This window comes from Siniperca chuatsi, linkage group LG2, assembly GCF_020085105.1.
Source record: "Siniperca chuatsi isolate FFG_IHB_CAS linkage group LG2, ASM2008510v1, whole genome shotgun sequence".
NCBI lineage: Eukaryota > Metazoa > Chordata > Actinopteri > Centrarchiformes > Sinipercidae > Siniperca > Siniperca chuatsi.
The window spans coordinates 26,604,588-26,621,036 of NC_058043.1; the positions used below are offsets into that span (position 1 = coordinate 26,604,588).

The 16,449-nt window shown below is 44.2% G+C and overlaps 2 protein-coding genes across 12 annotated transcripts in view; one reads left to right on the plus strand and one right to left on the minus strand.

Annotated features, from left to right (window-relative positions):
* LOC122887291 (blue-sensitive opsin-like) overlaps positions 1-16,449 on the plus strand; it is a 29,326-nt gene that overhangs the window by 4,644 nt on the left and 8,233 nt on the right. Inside the window, exon 1 of one of the 5 annotated variants that reach the window (XM_044220412.1) lies at positions 15,684-15,766. The exons of the other annotated variants lie outside the window; for them this stretch is intronic. Within the exon in view, the coding sequence (XP_044076347.1) occupies positions 15,684-15,766 (83 nt within the window). Of the gene's footprint in view, positions 1-15,683; positions 15,767-16,449 lie in introns of those variants that run through there. 5 annotated transcript variants of the gene reach the window in all.
* On the minus strand, positions 41-16,241 carry hcfc1a (host cell factor C1a). 7 transcript variants are annotated; one of them, XM_044220263.1, is made up of 28 exons: positions 15,828-16,234; positions 14,457-14,657; positions 12,855-13,003; positions 11,988-12,148; positions 11,663-11,871; positions 11,296-11,380; positions 11,060-11,166; positions 10,779-10,958; positions 9,334-9,576; positions 9,060-9,208; positions 8,769-8,951; positions 8,465-8,686; positions 7,956-8,060; positions 7,626-7,842; positions 7,134-7,270; positions 6,881-7,028; positions 6,564-6,784; positions 5,395-6,340; positions 5,088-5,236; positions 4,782-4,916; positions 4,475-4,682; positions 3,924-4,199; positions 3,728-3,834; positions 3,501-3,635; positions 3,232-3,417; positions 2,782-3,079; positions 2,619-2,682; positions 41-2,510 (listed from the first exon to the last, which is right to left on the minus strand). In XM_044220263.1, the coding sequence occupies exons 2-28, from the start codon at positions 14,650-14,652 to the stop codon at positions 2,471-2,473; spliced, it is 5,256 nt and encodes a 1,751-aa protein (XP_044076198.1). In that variant the 5' UTR covers positions 14,653-14,657; positions 15,828-16,234; the 3' UTR covers positions 41-2,470. The 7 variants fall into 7 exon arrangements, with proteins under 7 accessions (XP_044076198.1, XP_044076242.1, XP_044076207.1 ...); XM_044220307.1 differs by having other exon boundaries at positions 5,088-5,233; positions 15,828-16,222; XM_044220272.1 differs by lacking the exon at positions 15,828-16,234 and adding an exon at positions 15,608-15,717.

Below are 16,449 nucleotides of genomic sequence, written 5' to 3' on the forward strand. Positions count from 1 at the left end.
TTTTTCTCTTTGTAGTGAAAAGAAGAACACAACATTTCTCTATGTTTAACATGTTTATTTTTTGATGATAAAAGATACATTACTCCCTACAGTACAAAAAACACACATTGGAAAATACAGGACATTTCCAGATAACCTGCAAACAGCCGAGAGAAACTCGCAACACCTGTGAGTGCTGAGAGCAGCACTGTGGGAGGGAAAGTTCAGAGACCTCGGCACTGCTGATGACCTATCTAACGAGGGTGCAAAAATAGTGACCCAGCAAAGGTACTGTGGAAGGAAAGGACACAATTGTATACCACATGGAGAGAGGAACAAACTCATTAAATGTTTTTTCTTTTTTTGAGAACCTTCAGCTTATGGTCTAACTTAAGGCATCACTACTAAAATACACTGCTTTTGCATGCATGTCTAGTTTTGTTCAACAGACACACTGACACGCACAAAAATTATGAATGCATATGAAGAGAAAGTTCATTTCTAGAAAGAAATCGGGAGACACCACAAACAGAAACCAAGGTGCCAGCAGGAGAAAAGGCGGCAAGCGAAAACCTTGGCTCTTATCTTCCCGGCCGTTACCATCGCACCTGAATCCGCCCTTACAAAGTAGATATACACTGTCATGTCCAGTCAGAAACCAACTCCCTGTACAAGTTTGTATTGTAATGAACCTAGCAGTGATTCAGACTCCTACAGTGAATCATCTTGACAGAAGCAAATTAGAACAATCAGGGAGACTATATATATTTATATATATATATATATTTGTTTCTTTTATAAGTAAAGACACAAAAGCAATCAAGAGATGACCAACATGTAAAAACCGTTTGTCACAGGTAATTATATAAAAGGCCAAGATGTTTTTTTCGTTGTTTGTTTTATTCTTGCTCGATGAACGAACTAATTTACAGGTGAGTACACTCTGGCTATGTAAGCTTTCTTCCAAAAGACATCCCCCATTCAAAAGACATTCGGGTATACACGTCACAGTTAGCTTGCACACCATCTGTAGTCTGAAATACAGAGCCGTGGAAGGAAAAAAATTAAAATTTATTAAATGGATTCACATACATCAATAGGATAGGGAAAATATGTCTACTAATATAATTTGCCTTTCTAAAAAAAAATTAAAGAAGAGGTGAGACACCACATTCATGAGCATAAAAAGCATAGGACAACTGATGGGGATATTAAGGGGAAAGGCATGAAGAGATCTGATGTTATTTTTCCTCATACCCCGTGAAATTCCATGTTTGGCAAACAAAGCAACACAAGCATTGAGTAACAAAGTCAAAACTCTTCTCTCCCTGGGTCCACTTCAAAGTTCCCTTCAGTCCTATAACCTCTGCGGTTCTACTTGGAACAAATACAAAAAGTCTTTCTCGCTTTCATTACCACCTGTTAACAACAAGAACATACAACCAACTGAATGAAGATTTTTAAAAATATAGTGGCAACCTCAACACAGCCACCCATCTTCCCACGAACACAAACTATGGGGATGAACAACAGTTAAAAAAAGTGATGTTTTTAAAAATGCACACAACATACATACACACAGGAGAAAAAAAAAAGCTTAAAAAATACAAAAATAAACTACACAAAAGATCTGCGTCATTGCTTGCTAATTTTTTGGGAAGATTTTTGAAGATTTTTTTTTGTGTGTGCTGCAAGTCTCAGTCCTAGCAAAGTCTGTCATTCATTCTCTACAGATCTCTTCCTTTGTCATTCTCTTTTTGTCCACTTTGAAGTGTCGGCCACCAGTCCTCATCTTGGGGTTAGAAGCGCACAGTGATGACATTACCAGGAGACTGGAGTCCAGTACGATGACTATAGACTTGGTTCTCGATGAAGCAAATTTGTTTTGAGCAAAAAAGAAAGGAAAAAATTATGTCCTCTTTCGTCGAGGACAAGTGCTTTATTTGTTTCCATACCAATTTTTCCTCTCATCTAAACTAGTGCCTCCACAGCCTTTTTCAACACTGTACATTTCATGTAGTCTCTCTCTACATCCCCCCCAGGATTCACAAAACAAAGACAAAAAAGAAAAAGAAAAAAAGGAAAGGTAACATTGCGCTCAGGCTGGCTCCCAGTTTGTGAAAGATGTAAATGCTTCTCTATACTGCTCAACTATTGAAACAAGCCAAAAATAGATGTTAAACAATGGAAGGGGGTGTGACTGAAAAAGATAATGTGCTTCTAAGTTTGTGTTGCTCTAAAAATAGTACGACCAACAGAACGAGGAGGAAGGAGGGTTTTTTTATCTACAGAAACATCTCTCAGATTGACTTTCATCTCGGCTTCATACGGTTGTTCTGCCTCCATTGCTGTCTTGATCTGAGACTTGAGGGTGGAGGATGAGATTAGGATGAGGATGAGAAGGTGCAGGAGGGGTGAAGGTCAGTCTTCCTGATAAAAGGACAGCGAGTTGAAAAAAGGACAAAAGACTGGGAGGGGTCTCTGGGCAACCTCACTGGTCCGTCCTTGCTTTCTTTGGACCAGTAGCCTTACTGCAAGAGCACACATAAATCCAGAATCAGTATTGCACGTTTTATTCATCAGTGCCATGTGAAGGTCGAGCCTGTATGCATAGTATGAAACATGCACACTGTACTTACGTATCAGGGGAGGTGCCTGGTCTTTTAGGGGCCGGTTTCGCAGAGGCGGCATCTTTGCCGGATTCTACAAAGCAGAAAAATGGTTAACATATATCTCTTTATTCACTAATGAATTGCTCACTTACTAATAGTAGAGCATTAGTTTGTGAATCTGTGTGCTCACCTTGCAGCCATCGAACTTGGGTGGCAGGACCGTAGCCCTTCTCATTGCGGGCGGCAATGCGGAAGATGATGGCTGGCTTGGTGGTGTAGTCGATGTGGGCGTTGGAGAGGCTCGACGACTGCACCAAGCAGGAGGGGTTGGGTCCACAGTACACGCGCATGAAGGCTAGCTGTGCCGGGGTAGAGGCCTTGGCTTCAGCTGTCTGGTTGCTCTGGATGGCCAGGTACACAGAGTACTCTATGATCTTCCCCGACGTCACCGAGGGTGGCTCCCAGGTCAGGTGGGCGCCATCTGGGCTCTGCAGAGGGACAGTGGACGAATACTACTCAGTGCCTGAAAGCATGGCTCACCAGAACAGCTGGTTTTATCGTCATGCTTTACACACCTGTATGTCAAATCCCCAACAAAATAGGAAGAAAGCAAGGGAAAGGGCTTTACTGGTGAGTTTACCTTGCTGATTTTGATGGCGCAAGGTGCCCCTGGGAAGCCTGGTAGGCAAGTCTTGAAAGCAGATATCTCTGAGAAAGCTCCACGACCACAAGCGTTGATTCCAGCAACACGGAACTTGTAAGCCGTTCCAGGTTGCAGCTCCATTTTCTTCATCTGGCTGTAGTCTGGCATGATGCCAGAGTCATCCTACCAAACAAAAAAAGCGATTAGAGACTGAGGACACTAATGTACTGTCATCTAAGCATGAAAAAGCCTCCTAAGACACTTACATCTCCATGAGAATCATCTGCTGGCACATAGAAATGGGTGACAACCATATTTGTCACTTTAACGATTCCAACATCAAACCACTGGTTCTCTTTCTTTACAACAGGTTTCACTGGGGTTGGCTGAGGGCCTTGTTTCTGTAAGAAAACAAAATAATGCACAGTCACATTTCTTCTCTCTTTGACCTAGCTGAACCAGCCAGATGTTCAGTAATACTACACTGACTCACCTCTCCCTCGATGCCATTGGCGACCTCTGCTAGAGCGGCTGCTGCTTGCAGCTTGGCTGGACTCGCCACCGATACAGAGGGTGCAAATGTGCTCGATGGAGCAAGTGCTGTGAAATGAAAGGAACAATACAAAAAAGGTCAATCTACAGTACAAAAAGACATCCAAAGTAACTATCAAAAAAGGAAAACGTCTTACTCTCAGCAGTGGTACGTGGCAGGAGTGACGCCACAGCACTGGTGACTGCGGCAGCCATCTCATTGTGCCCATTGCTCTCGACAGAGGGGTCGTTGAGGCTGTCAGCAGGGGCGAGGCCCTCAGTGGGCAAGCTTGTGTCCACGGTGGCCTGCTGTGCAGCAGCCTGCGCCTCCTGCAGCTGCTGCTGCTGTTGGACCAGCGCTGCGAGCTCCTGCTGGGTCAACATGATGGGGATGTTGGTGGGTTGCTGGCTCTCTCCAGTGGAATCGCCCTCATCTGTAACAGAACATATTTAAAAATTCATACAAACTACCACCACGACAACATCATGAGAAACTGTAAAACCATAGTGGAGGTTGCAGTCGTTACAGAGCTAGAGCCAACTACTGCTGTTTCTGCTGAGAAACTGCTGTTAATTGTTTGGAATTCCTTCCATGCCTTTTACCCTATTAATTACAGCCTAACCTTGATACATGACACTACGGTTCAAAATCAAGGCAAAACCAAGTTTGCAGAGAATTCTGACTATACAAGACCATGGTTGAACTCACTCATTACGGCTTGCTGAGCTGCCTGGAGGACAGCCTGGATAGCAAGAGCCTGGGCTTCTTCAGTGGCTGCAGCCTGAGCGGCGGCCTCTGCTGCTGCAGTCACAGCCAGCTCCTCGTCCGACAGCCCCGTCACCATGAGCGTGGCTGCCTGACCCTCAGACATCAGCTCTGAGGGCAGATTCAAGGCTGTTGCTGCGGCTGCTTCTCCCTGAAAGACCACATTACAGGTCATATACACACGTAATATGTATTTGATTGAACGGTCAAGCTAACACTGGCTCTTTGTGTGACATTACACTGAATTTACCTCTGCTTGCGTCTCCATAGCGGTGGCTCCCTCCTCTGCAGGTGCAGCTTCTGCTGATGCTGTCTCATCAGTTTGCATGGGTTCCTCTGTGGAGCTGGCAGCAGTACTCACACCCTCTGTGATTGATGAGATCGACTGGAGAGAAACAAAGATACAGATTGATTACAATGGGGAAAAACACGTTTCTCTTACATAATCAGATTCAGACATGCATCCTTAAAACAGACATCTGCCGAGATTACCACTACTCAGTAGTGGTGATTGGAGTATTTGCTAATTCTGCCAGTAAATTAGTGCGTTTCTTACAGGTACAGAGGGTCCGGGGGCTGGTGTAGACTGGGTGACAGTAGTGATGGCCCTGCCCTGGGTGGTGGTAACCATGCCAGTTGCTGCAGTGGTGGAGGCCACTTCTGTGCTGCTGGTACTTTCTGCTCCCTCCTCTGTCTGCTGGGCTGCTTATAGATACAAAAACATCATTTAAGTCTGACTATGTACCAATACATTTCTTTCACGTCCTGGATGCAACACAAGCATCTAGCATGTGGCAAATCAGCCCTTCTGGACGTGAAACTATTTTTGCGGTTTCTGTTACAAGGGTGAAAACAAAATATACCTGTGCCTTCGCCTGTCTCCATGTTGCAGGTGGCAGTGGTGGCTGTGTTGGTGGTCCCCGTCTCGTGTGTTTCGCAGGGTGGGTTGGAGCACACCCTCTGGACCAGGCCTGTCGTTGTGCTGGTCTGGTCGCCTCCCATGCTGGAGGTGGCTGTGGATGGGGTGCTGGTGGTCCCCGTCTCGTGTGTTTCGCAGGGTGGGTTGGAGCACACCCTCTGGACCAGGCCCGTCGCTGTGCTCGTCTGGTCGCTTCCCATGCTGGATGTGGCTGTTGATGGGGTGTTGGTGGTCCCAGTCTCGTGTGTTTCGCAGGGTGGGTTCGAGCACACCCTCTGCGTGGTGCCCGTCTGGCCTGTGTTCATGTTAGATGACGCCTGGGTGGCTGTGTTGGTGGTGCCTGTCACATGAGTCTCACAGGGTGGGTTGGAGCACACCTTCTGGACTCCTCCCATGTTAGCCGATGCTGTGGTAGCTGTGTTAGTTGTCCCAGTTTCATGGGTCTCACAGGGTGGGTTGGAGCACACCTTCTGGACTCCTCCCATGTTAGCCGATGCTGTGGTAGCTGTGTTAGTTGTCCCAGTTTCATGGGTCTCACATGGTGGGTTGGAGCACACACGCAGCGCAGACATATTTGAAGATGCAGTTGTGGCTGTGTTGGTGGTGCCTGTTTCGTGGGTCTCACAGGGCGGATTAGAGCACACCTGTCCTGCTCCAATTGTAGCAGAGGAGGTGGTGGCTGTGTTGGTGGTTCCGGTCTCGTGGGTCTCGCAGGGCGGGTTAGAGCAGACCAGGGTGACGGTCCCAGAGCCCTCTCCAGCTGCTCCAGCCTCAGTGGAGCTGGGCTGCTCAGAGGTTGGTGAAGCCAGGATGGACACTGGTAGATCCTGCACTGGCTGAGCTTCTACACCACTGGGGGTTGTGATCAGAGTCACCTGGGTGGGCTGGTTCTGGGCAGAAGAGCGTAAAGCAATGTCATTTAAGTCATACAGCATGTTTCTTACACAAAAATAAATATTTTTATTTTATCTCTCTCTAGCTCGTATCAGATACATTTTTCATAAGCAATAGGCATGAACGCCCTAACCGTTGCATTTTTTTTTCTTAGGTTGTAATTTAATGTCCTCTCACTAAAATGCTAAATACAACCTGATGGACCACGCAGGGTCTTACCTGCACTGTCATGGTAGAGGAGGGCTGTGTGGAGGCAGAAGTCAGGCTGGTCTGAGCAGCTGACACAGTTATGGCAGATGGGCTAATGACCTGGCTGGACAGGGTAGCGATGGTTCCCAGTGTCGTGATGGGGGTAACCAGAGAGGCGTTGGAACTGTCCACCGTGCCTCCTGCCAGGCTACTGGAGACCGTACCAGTGACTGTCCCAAGAGTGGTGACACCTGGAACGAAGAAAAGTGGCATTAAAAGATAATAAGATAAGGATCATCCAATAATAAATACTTGAAAACAAATCACAAGAACATAGTTATTCTTACCAGTAGTCCCCTTGACAACCAGAGTGGTGACAGTGGGCTTAACGGCAGACACTGTCACTGGTGTAACAAGTCGAACACCACCCACTGTGCTCATGGGCACAGTGCGCAAAATAGTGCCAGGTTGCCCAGGAGCACCCTTCAAAACCACCTAGAGACCCAGAACTCAGAGTTAGTCTCCTCAGGTGCAACATTAATGGACAGCACAACAAAGATTATATCTATAAAGACCACCACAAAAACAGAATCAGTTTACCTGTGTCAGACCCTGTTGGCCAGCTGCAGTGGCAAGTTTGGGCACTGCAGTGATGATTTTACCAGGAGTTCCAGTAGTCATCACCTTTGTGGTAAGGATTGTGATAGGCGTTTTCATGCCTGCACTGCTTGTTACACCTGCAAGGACAAAAGCATGTATGCCTGAAATCAATTTGTTAATTTACACCATTCTTTGCATTTGTTTTTATTCACGCTAATTGCCAAAATGTTTAAGCTGTTGCAGGGAACAACATTAAAAGACAATCAAACTTTAGGCTTCATCATCACTACTTCTGTTGTGGTATATCATCACCACTCATCTGGAAATTCAACCAGATGACAACAAGCACAGCAAATCATTTGATCTAGATGTTCATACAAAAAACCTGAACCAGATGAACATCACTTATTTTGAAGTACTGATCTCAGTCATAAATGTACAGGCTGTTGTGATATGTAGTTGTGACAATGTAAACGTGAGTTGATTTTAGACCTGTAGCTCCAGGCTGGGTCATGATGGCCGACATGGGGATGGTCTTAATAATGGTGGTGCCCTGCTTGGTGGTGGTAGGAGAGACACCGCTGATGTTGAGGATAGTGGGCTTGTTTCCTGTGCCCCCTGCCTGGGAAGTGGTGATGATGGTTGTGGGCTTGCCATCTGCGGAGGTCACCAGCTTCAGGATAGTGCCAGCTGGGAGGGGACCCTTTGTCTGGGGAGAGAGGCACACGTTATGCAAACCATTTGGAGAAAGACATCTGGTACCTGTCTCAGGAGTTTTAAGCTACCTCCTGTTTTTTTCCTGCACTCATGCAGATAGCTGACCTGTATGATCTGTGTGAGAGGGTTAGTGGAAGCCTGGCCTGTTACAGCTGATGTCTGCACTGGCTTGGTTTGTACCACAGACATCATCTTGCCAAGGTTGGAGATCTGCCGACATAGGAGAGAGACTCAAGTTCATGAGTCACCAGAAAACATCGGACAGCACAGGGAGTTCAGTGGGAAGGTGGACCACCAAACTGGTGGCTCTAACTGACCGACAGTCATGCAGATCACTAACATCATGCTCCCTGTTTTCTTAGTAGAGTTCTCCAACAGTCACTGTAGGCAAACCTTTACTCCCTCCACTACTGGTTCAAGCTCAGTGTATTGATGTCACCATCTTGTGACAAGAAATAAATAACAAAACGCACACACCAAGTGTGAAAAAGCAATTTACAGAACCCATGATTTTTAGCATGCGTGTGAAAGCACCAAAGGGTGCTCTCAGAGGGTCAGTGTTTCAGTATTACATTATCACAATTTCATTGTGCTACAGAGTCCTGTTTTCTTACCAGAGTGCCACTGCTGCCCATGGTGAGGGGACTCTTGACCAGAGTGATGGTCTTGGTGACTCCTCCCACCACAGTGGTTACAACCTGGGCCTGCTGGGCCACTGTGACTGCGCCAGACTTGTGCACAGTGATGATGGGTCTGGTGGTGGTGGGAGAGGAAGCAGTTGCTGTGCCCACCTGGGCTGCAGCAGTTTTCAGCATCCGGGTGGCCGGGTTACTGACCTACAAACACAACATTATTTTAAGAATTGACCTGTGACAGACAGAATGCACACTATGTTAGAAATGAGAATGTGATCTGTACCATGACTGGAGAAGCCACTTTCATTGTGGTTGTGCCAGGGGAAACAGCTACTGTTTTGAGAATGGTGGCACCTGCAGGAACATTGAGGACAGTGCCTGCAGAGGAGGGTGGGATCTTCTGTGTTGCTGCAGCTGCTGCAGCTAAAGCTGCCATGCCACTCATCTGAGGGCTACTGCCAATTGGCTGAATATGTAAAAAGTAAACAATTGTTGAACACATTTGCTCATCTGACAATGATATATACTTTACGCCAAATTTTAAACAAGATAAAATGTACAAAACTGCTCATACCGATCCTTGGGTGGTCTGGGCGGGCACTACCATTCGAACACCTGGAGGAAGGGATGTCACGGTGACAGGGGATTTCCCAGGTTGGCTGGGGCGAACTGTGACAACGGATGCACCTGTGGCAGACTGTTGAGCTGCAACCTTCAAAACAGCTGTAAAATAAGTGATTATTAGACTTTATGTGCAGTGGTTTTGCAGTTGTTGAGCTTTCTGATGTAGTGACAGCAATCAATAGGACGAGTTGGAAAAGAGGGATCATTGGTCACTGCTGTAATACCTGTCTGTGGTAGGCTCTGAGCAGAGGGTGCTGCAGCAGCTGGTGCGGGGCTCTTTGGGGAGTTCACAGGCAGCGAGGGAGTTGCACTCATGACTGGTGAGGCTGCAGCTGGAGTTGCAGGGATGTCATATTTCTGCAGCTGCAGTAAGTAGGTGTCAGCAGTTGAGACGGCACCCCAGCTCACCTCCAGAGAGTTTGTGTTGGCACGGACTAACTGCACCCTGGCAGGGGCATGTGGCCGCTCTGGTGAGGTGGAGAACAAGAAATTTAACAACAATGACACTATTTGACAACCTACGCCACTTAAGTCACTTTAAATGACGAAACCAATCATGTAGCAGCCAGGGCTCCATTCACCACTATCCTGGAACCGCCCCAAAAAACAATTTTAACCGCCTCGAAGTGAATGTAAACCGTCTCAAAATCAAAATGTTGTTTCTTTACTTTGTTAGTATCATCTATAGTTGTTAGTGGCATAATGAAAACACCATTAAAATGTTGCGGAAATAAATAATTATAGTTATTTTCCATTATCTCCAGTCAAAGAAATAGGTTTAAAACAAACAGAATTTTAAAAATGAAATAGAACACAATTTAGTAACAAGCGTTTGTCATCACGACCACATGGCCCACGCAAACACGTTAAGGTAGATTGATAAGACAGAACTGATGCATGTCATTCAGGCTTACATAAAATCATATTGTGAACATTACTGTCCATGCTGGCAATTACTTGTCAACTAGGAAAGCTACCATGGCTTTCTCCCTGTAGGCCAACATTATTGTTTGTTTTGTCAGCTGACAATTACGTGTTGCTGCTGCTGGCTGACAGATTACACTCCATTTAAACAGTTTTCCCAGCCCTCGCCGTTAAGCGGTGCATGGCGGGCTGAAATGGAGCGGACCCAGTGCTTATCTCTGCTAGCTGTAAACACACCTCAGGACTCTGCTGCCCACCAGCTGCTAACAACTAACTAGCTCTCCTCCTGCCGATTTCAACACGGGTTTGTTGTTCACAATGTAGCATTATCAGGGGAAAAATAATACTCACAGCCAGGGTAGCACCTGGCTGAAGTTAGCTAGCTAGTAGCGAGCAGCTGGCTAGACTGATTCCATCAAATGACATGCTGAATCTGTAACCAGCGCAACATATTTGCGCGGTCCTGCCAGCAAGCCCTTTGTGACTGAGGGGATAGATGGACCGGTACCGCAGGAACATTTCAAAATCTTCACATTTTTTGTGGGTCTCGTGCTGAAGACACGCTCTGCTGTAGTCAGCGCTCGGTTCAGTTTGTCATTTGCTAAGAGATAGTTACACATACATACACACATACAAAAATCCTTTTCGCCCCAGGGAAGATCTCTGTTCTTCCCAAACACATTTTCTATCATCCCTGGGACGACAGGACACTGTTAGTCTGGAGCCCTGGTTGCAACACACCTACCTGTTTCCAGGTACCACAGGTCTTTACAACAGACTTGGTTGTTCCAAGCTTTACGATAACCGTCACGGCCACTCCAAACATAGAGTCTGGAATTGATGGCCACAGCACAGTGGCCAGCACGGGCCCTGGGGATGTTGTCTTCAAGAGTATCCATCAATACTGTCTCCCAACACATGGTGTCTACAGCCAAACATATGGTACAAAAATTAACAACAGAGAAGCCCATTTTATTCAAACTTTTTCAAATTGAAATCTTGTAAAATAAATACAGTTACACAAACCAAGATTTAGGCAGGCAAGAGTGTTTGTGCACTTCCACTCCTTCTCGTGTGTGGCCACTTTGACATCATCCATTACCAAAGGAACCCATCCTCCAAAAACATACATCCTGCACAGTGAGAAAATGAAATCACAGTGAGATGCTGCTACCAATCACAGCCGGCTCTCTACTGGGAATTGAAACATGATTAAATACAACATTCAATATGTTATTGCGTCAGTGCAGCAGTTGTCTCACTTGTTTGTGATGGTGGTAGCAGAGTGAAGACTTCTGGGGAGCGGTGCTGTTCCATTTACTGATGGTTTGTTCCATGTCAGGGTATCTGGAGACAATGACAAGCAATAGGATGTTATACAAAAGCCCCAATGTATTCTGACAAGCAACCAGATAAATTAAAGCACCACAGACGAGGCAAATTCACACACATAATTGTCAAATATTGACTTTTTAGTCCTCTCTGAAAGTGTGGGACTCCAAGGGTAATGATGTTCAATCTCCTTTGGTCTGACTGGGTGTTAATAGCAGCACTGTCTCTGAGTGGCACCAGCAGGGCATTTAAAATGTTTGTGCTGTCATTTTCCCATTCACACTTTTAAAAACCCACCAATATCAAGTGTCCACAGATCTCCAAGACGACAACCACTCATCCCTCCATAGATTATCAGGCGAGATTTCCTGCTCGTCTTTTCTGTGTATACAACAGCAGTGTGGCTCTCACGGGGAGGAGGCAGAACTCCATATGTGATTGGAATATCCCATCCAACCACACTGGAACCTGCACGAAGCTCAAGTGTGTACAGATCATTCAGGTATCTGAGAAATTAAAAAACACACAACATTAGTCACACTCATGTTGCTGGTTGAACAGGAATCTCAAGCAGTTGTGTATCAAAGGGCACTAATGGTTCCTGCTGGAAAAACATGGGTACCTGGGAATGTTGTTTTTTGGGTCCTCACTGTCATTGGCTAGTCCACCAAACAGGTAGCATTTGTTGCCAACCAGGGAAAAACTGTGGCCAAGACGAGGACAAGGAGGGGGGCCATTCTTCGGGTTTTTTGCTTTCAACTTTTTCCATTCCCATCTGCTGGCCTGTAACAGAAACCATGGTCAAAACAACAGATTGATTGATTAGGTCTTATCAGAAGCTGTAACAAACAAGTCACAAGTTGACCTCATTGACAATCTAATAAGATTTTGTGTCAAAACTGTGACTGGAACAATACATACATATATATATATATATATTTATATATATTTTTTTTTTACTATTTTAAATATTGCATTAATTTATTCATTTCTTAAATTTCATTTTATATTTGTCTATTCTATTGACTGAAAATTCATCTGGATTGGGACACAGGCTACCTACTTTATATCATAACCAGAAACAGAGCATATTTAACTTTAACTTCCTTCACTGTGCACATAGTGAAGCTTTTACAAGTAGGAGAACACAGACGTGTTTTTGGCAGGGCACTTGTCAGGATTGGTTAATTATATCTGGTTAAACTAAACATAATTAAAGAGCAGAATAATTTGAACAGAATAACATTACCTCTTAAGACATCCCCTTCTTTCTCAAACTGTGACTAGTAGTTTGTGTTGTAAACTTATTTGTCTCCATTTGATACTTACATATGCTACAATAACAGTTATTTCAAATAAAACTAACATATCTGGAAAGGTTAACTATATTTAAATTAACCTAATCCATCAAACTACTTTAATTTTGAAACACACATTATCTTATTGTGCAAATGTGATACAAAAATGGGTCTTATTTCCCATAGATTACCTGTAGTTCATAGAGATCGTTGCTGTACTTTCCATACTCCACCATGCCACCAAACACCAGCAATCTTGTGCCATCACAGACAAAACCATATGCAGCACAACCAGGGGGGATATCACCACGGACTGCTGGGATAAACCACTGGTTTGTCGCTAGAAATTAAAAACACAATAATGACAGTGATGTTATCAGTTTACCCATATCAAGTCATTCAAATTACAAAGGATGTTTATGTTATGAATATGGGTGTAAGCGCTTTGTGTATTTGCCCTGAACCGTTCGGTACGGTATGTGCCTTCCTCAGTTCGGTACGCCCTGTGACCAAAACTATTACTGTTAAAATAGTCTATTAATGTCTACTACTTGCATGCATGGAACAGAAATTCTAGAGCGCGAGTTTTGCCCGGTTTTACTAACATTTTAGCAGTGCACCAGTTGCTGTCTATCAGCTGTAGCATGCTAGTCGGCTTAGCCCGGTTAGTCAAGCTCATGTAGTATCGCTGCCTCTGAATAGTAAACAATGAGAGAGTTGGAGGATCCTCCCTGACATTTAGATCCACTGTATGGGAGCATTATGGTTTCCCCAGTTAGTTATGATGGGCAACTATGAGAGTCAAACTGTATGCCAACATTGTTTAACTGAACTTCTCCTCACAGCGTCCAGGCAGCCTCTACACTTCAGATTCAGGCCGTGCCAAAACAGTAACTAATGCTATAGGAGTATTTATCGCTGCAGATATGCGACCATACTCGTCGTAGAGAATAAAGAATTTAAGAATATGGTCAAAGTGCTTTAGCCCCGCTACAATGTGCCTTCACGTGTGCATTTCAGTCAGTCCCTTGTGCCTGCCGTGTATAAACCAGAAGAAGCTGCAGTTGTTCAGGAATTATCAACAGAGTCTTACAATGGAGCATTATTTCTTCTTGACAATATGACAGTATTTGAGTGCATTAACTATTACAGAAAAATTCAATGAGCAACTGTCAAATGTTTACATTTTTCAAAATAAATTACAAAAATACATTTTTGGATTTCCCTGCTGTACCAAAAATGTACCAAACCCTGACCCTAAAACCGAGGTACATACCGAACCATGAATTTTGTGTACCATTACACCCCTAGTTATGAACTAAACAAGCCTGTGAATTACTGGCTAGTATAACCTCTAAACAACTCTATTATTAACACTGGAACATAAACCAAAATCTGCATTTAAGGAAGGGGACACATATACCAGATCTGCTGAATTTGTCTGTCCTTATTGGTTTATGTGCATGAGAGTGGGGTAGAGGATATGCTTAAACCAACCAGCATCATCCATTTTATTTTAGCCCGCCTTTTTTATCTTGCATTTAAACCATTTCTCCAGCAGAGGGGGACAAATGTATTAAGACACGGATCTCTTGGCCTGCTGAGGCCTGTACGCTACTTAGTTCTGCACATCACGAATTGATCTTTAGAAATAAAAGAGAACTGCTTTAAGGCCAAGACTTAATGTGAAAATGCGTTGTATGTTATTTCGCATTTGAAGATTTTTTTAAGTAAAACATTATGGCTACTGCAAAAAACAATCACTAAAGTTATACATGCAAAGTTAAACTTACCGGTGTTGTATACATGTAATTCATCCACAATCCCTTCGTTTCCACCGCCAAAGACAACCATAAGCTCCTTTATAGCCACAGCTCTGTGTCCATGTCTGGGCCGGGGAACAGGACCGGACCATCCGAGGACCCGTTTCCATCGCGGCTGCAGAACCGACGTCGTGGTCCCAGACACCGCGGAGCCAGGGGCAGACATGACTTCTGTCAGTGGGAATAATAAAGGAGCATTTGTCTTAACTGTTGAATTAACCGTGATATTTTCACGTTAACGACTGTATAACCTCAACAGCAGCATCTGACCGTGCACTGCAGCTAACTTCTAAAACAGTTTGTGCGTTCATAGCAGCTGAGAAAGCTCTATAGTTAGCAGTTAGCTTTGGTTAATGAACATTCAACACAAAAAAACTAAATCGGAGTAAGAGCATTCGAGCAACTGCCGGTTCACAATCCTTGATATAGATTTGACGCTGCCGTTGAGCTAAGAAATACATTACTTTTCCAACACCAAAGTTTTGTCTTAGCTAGTTGTTTCTAACCATTGAATTCAATCTATGGAAGCAGCCATCTTGCAACCAAACAAACCCCCGCTAACGCTACTGCCAGTCTGAAAAATGGCGGAAGCGAATGAGAAAGAAAAATACATGATAGCTAGCCAACTACACCAGCAAACAAATACACTGAAATAAAAAAAGCAATAAATTAATAGCAGGCCAACAAAGCAGAACAATATATAGTTGCAAAAAATAGTTAATAAACAGTTAGAACCGTTAGCAAGAGTCGGCTATTTTCATGCTTCTCTGGGAGTCGCCATATTGTAGCTAGCTAGCTTAGCATTCTCTGCAACCCCTTTAACATTGTTATTAACATTAGATCAACATTTGAAGCTTACGTTAACAGTCGCAACAGTGTGAAACCACGTGTCTCAAGTTCCATCGAACAACTTACTGAAATATACTAACGCGTAAGTGCAATCGTTGTATTCAAATGGATTCTTGCGTTAGCTATACTCCGTTAGCACTAGCGGCTACTTGCTCAACCTAATTTGCCCAAGCTAACAGCGTTAGCTGGACGGCTGGCATCTGTCAAAGCGTCGCCAGATTTTACAATTAAATGCAATGGAATTTCGTTTTATTCTGACATGCATATTTTACCTGATACAAATGTAGTTGCAACACCACTCTTAAAACGCAGCTAAGCGGAGTTAAAAGGCATAAACAGAGTGTTATTATGTTTCATGCCGTCTCTGGAAGCAGCCATCTTTTCGACAATCGGCCTAGTTCTACAGCTCCCACAAGAAAAATGGCCGGACGGTATGCCACAACAAAACATAACAAACCGAAAAACGTGCATATGTTTTAAAATTTTACTTACTTATTTCGATGCAGTAATCGCAAAAACACGGGTATGTGGTTTTATTTTGCGGCAATAATCCAAATTCATTCGATTTGTGAAGAAGTATTTCCTCTCATGCCTGCCTGGAAGCTGCCATCTTCTTGACAACCAGAGGCGGAGGAAAATGGAAGAGAGTTGGCGTCACCCAAAGTAAAGATGGCGACAGAGACCCGCTCGCGAACCGTTTCAGATAGAAACGTATATACCGTTTTTGTTATTTACCATCGTGAACAGGCGAAGGATACTCTGTATGGTGAGGTGCTTCAAAGAACACTTGAAATCTATATAAAGTAAACATATCACGAGTTTCACCAAATTACAATAAGTTGTGTTATAGCACTAGGCTTATTGTCCCTTACTAAAGATGGCGACATCCGTGCTGGAACCACTTTTATTTTAATATTGTAGGTGATGCTGATTTTGTTCAGCCCGAAACCTATTTAGATATGCACATACATGCACAATAATAGTGTAAAAGCACTAATTTACAGATTTAACGCTCACATATATTAATGTTGCCACGCCCACATCCACAATTAGTGCGCCCTCCACTGATACAACTACTGCATTACTAAAATACCATCCACATCAATTAGCTACC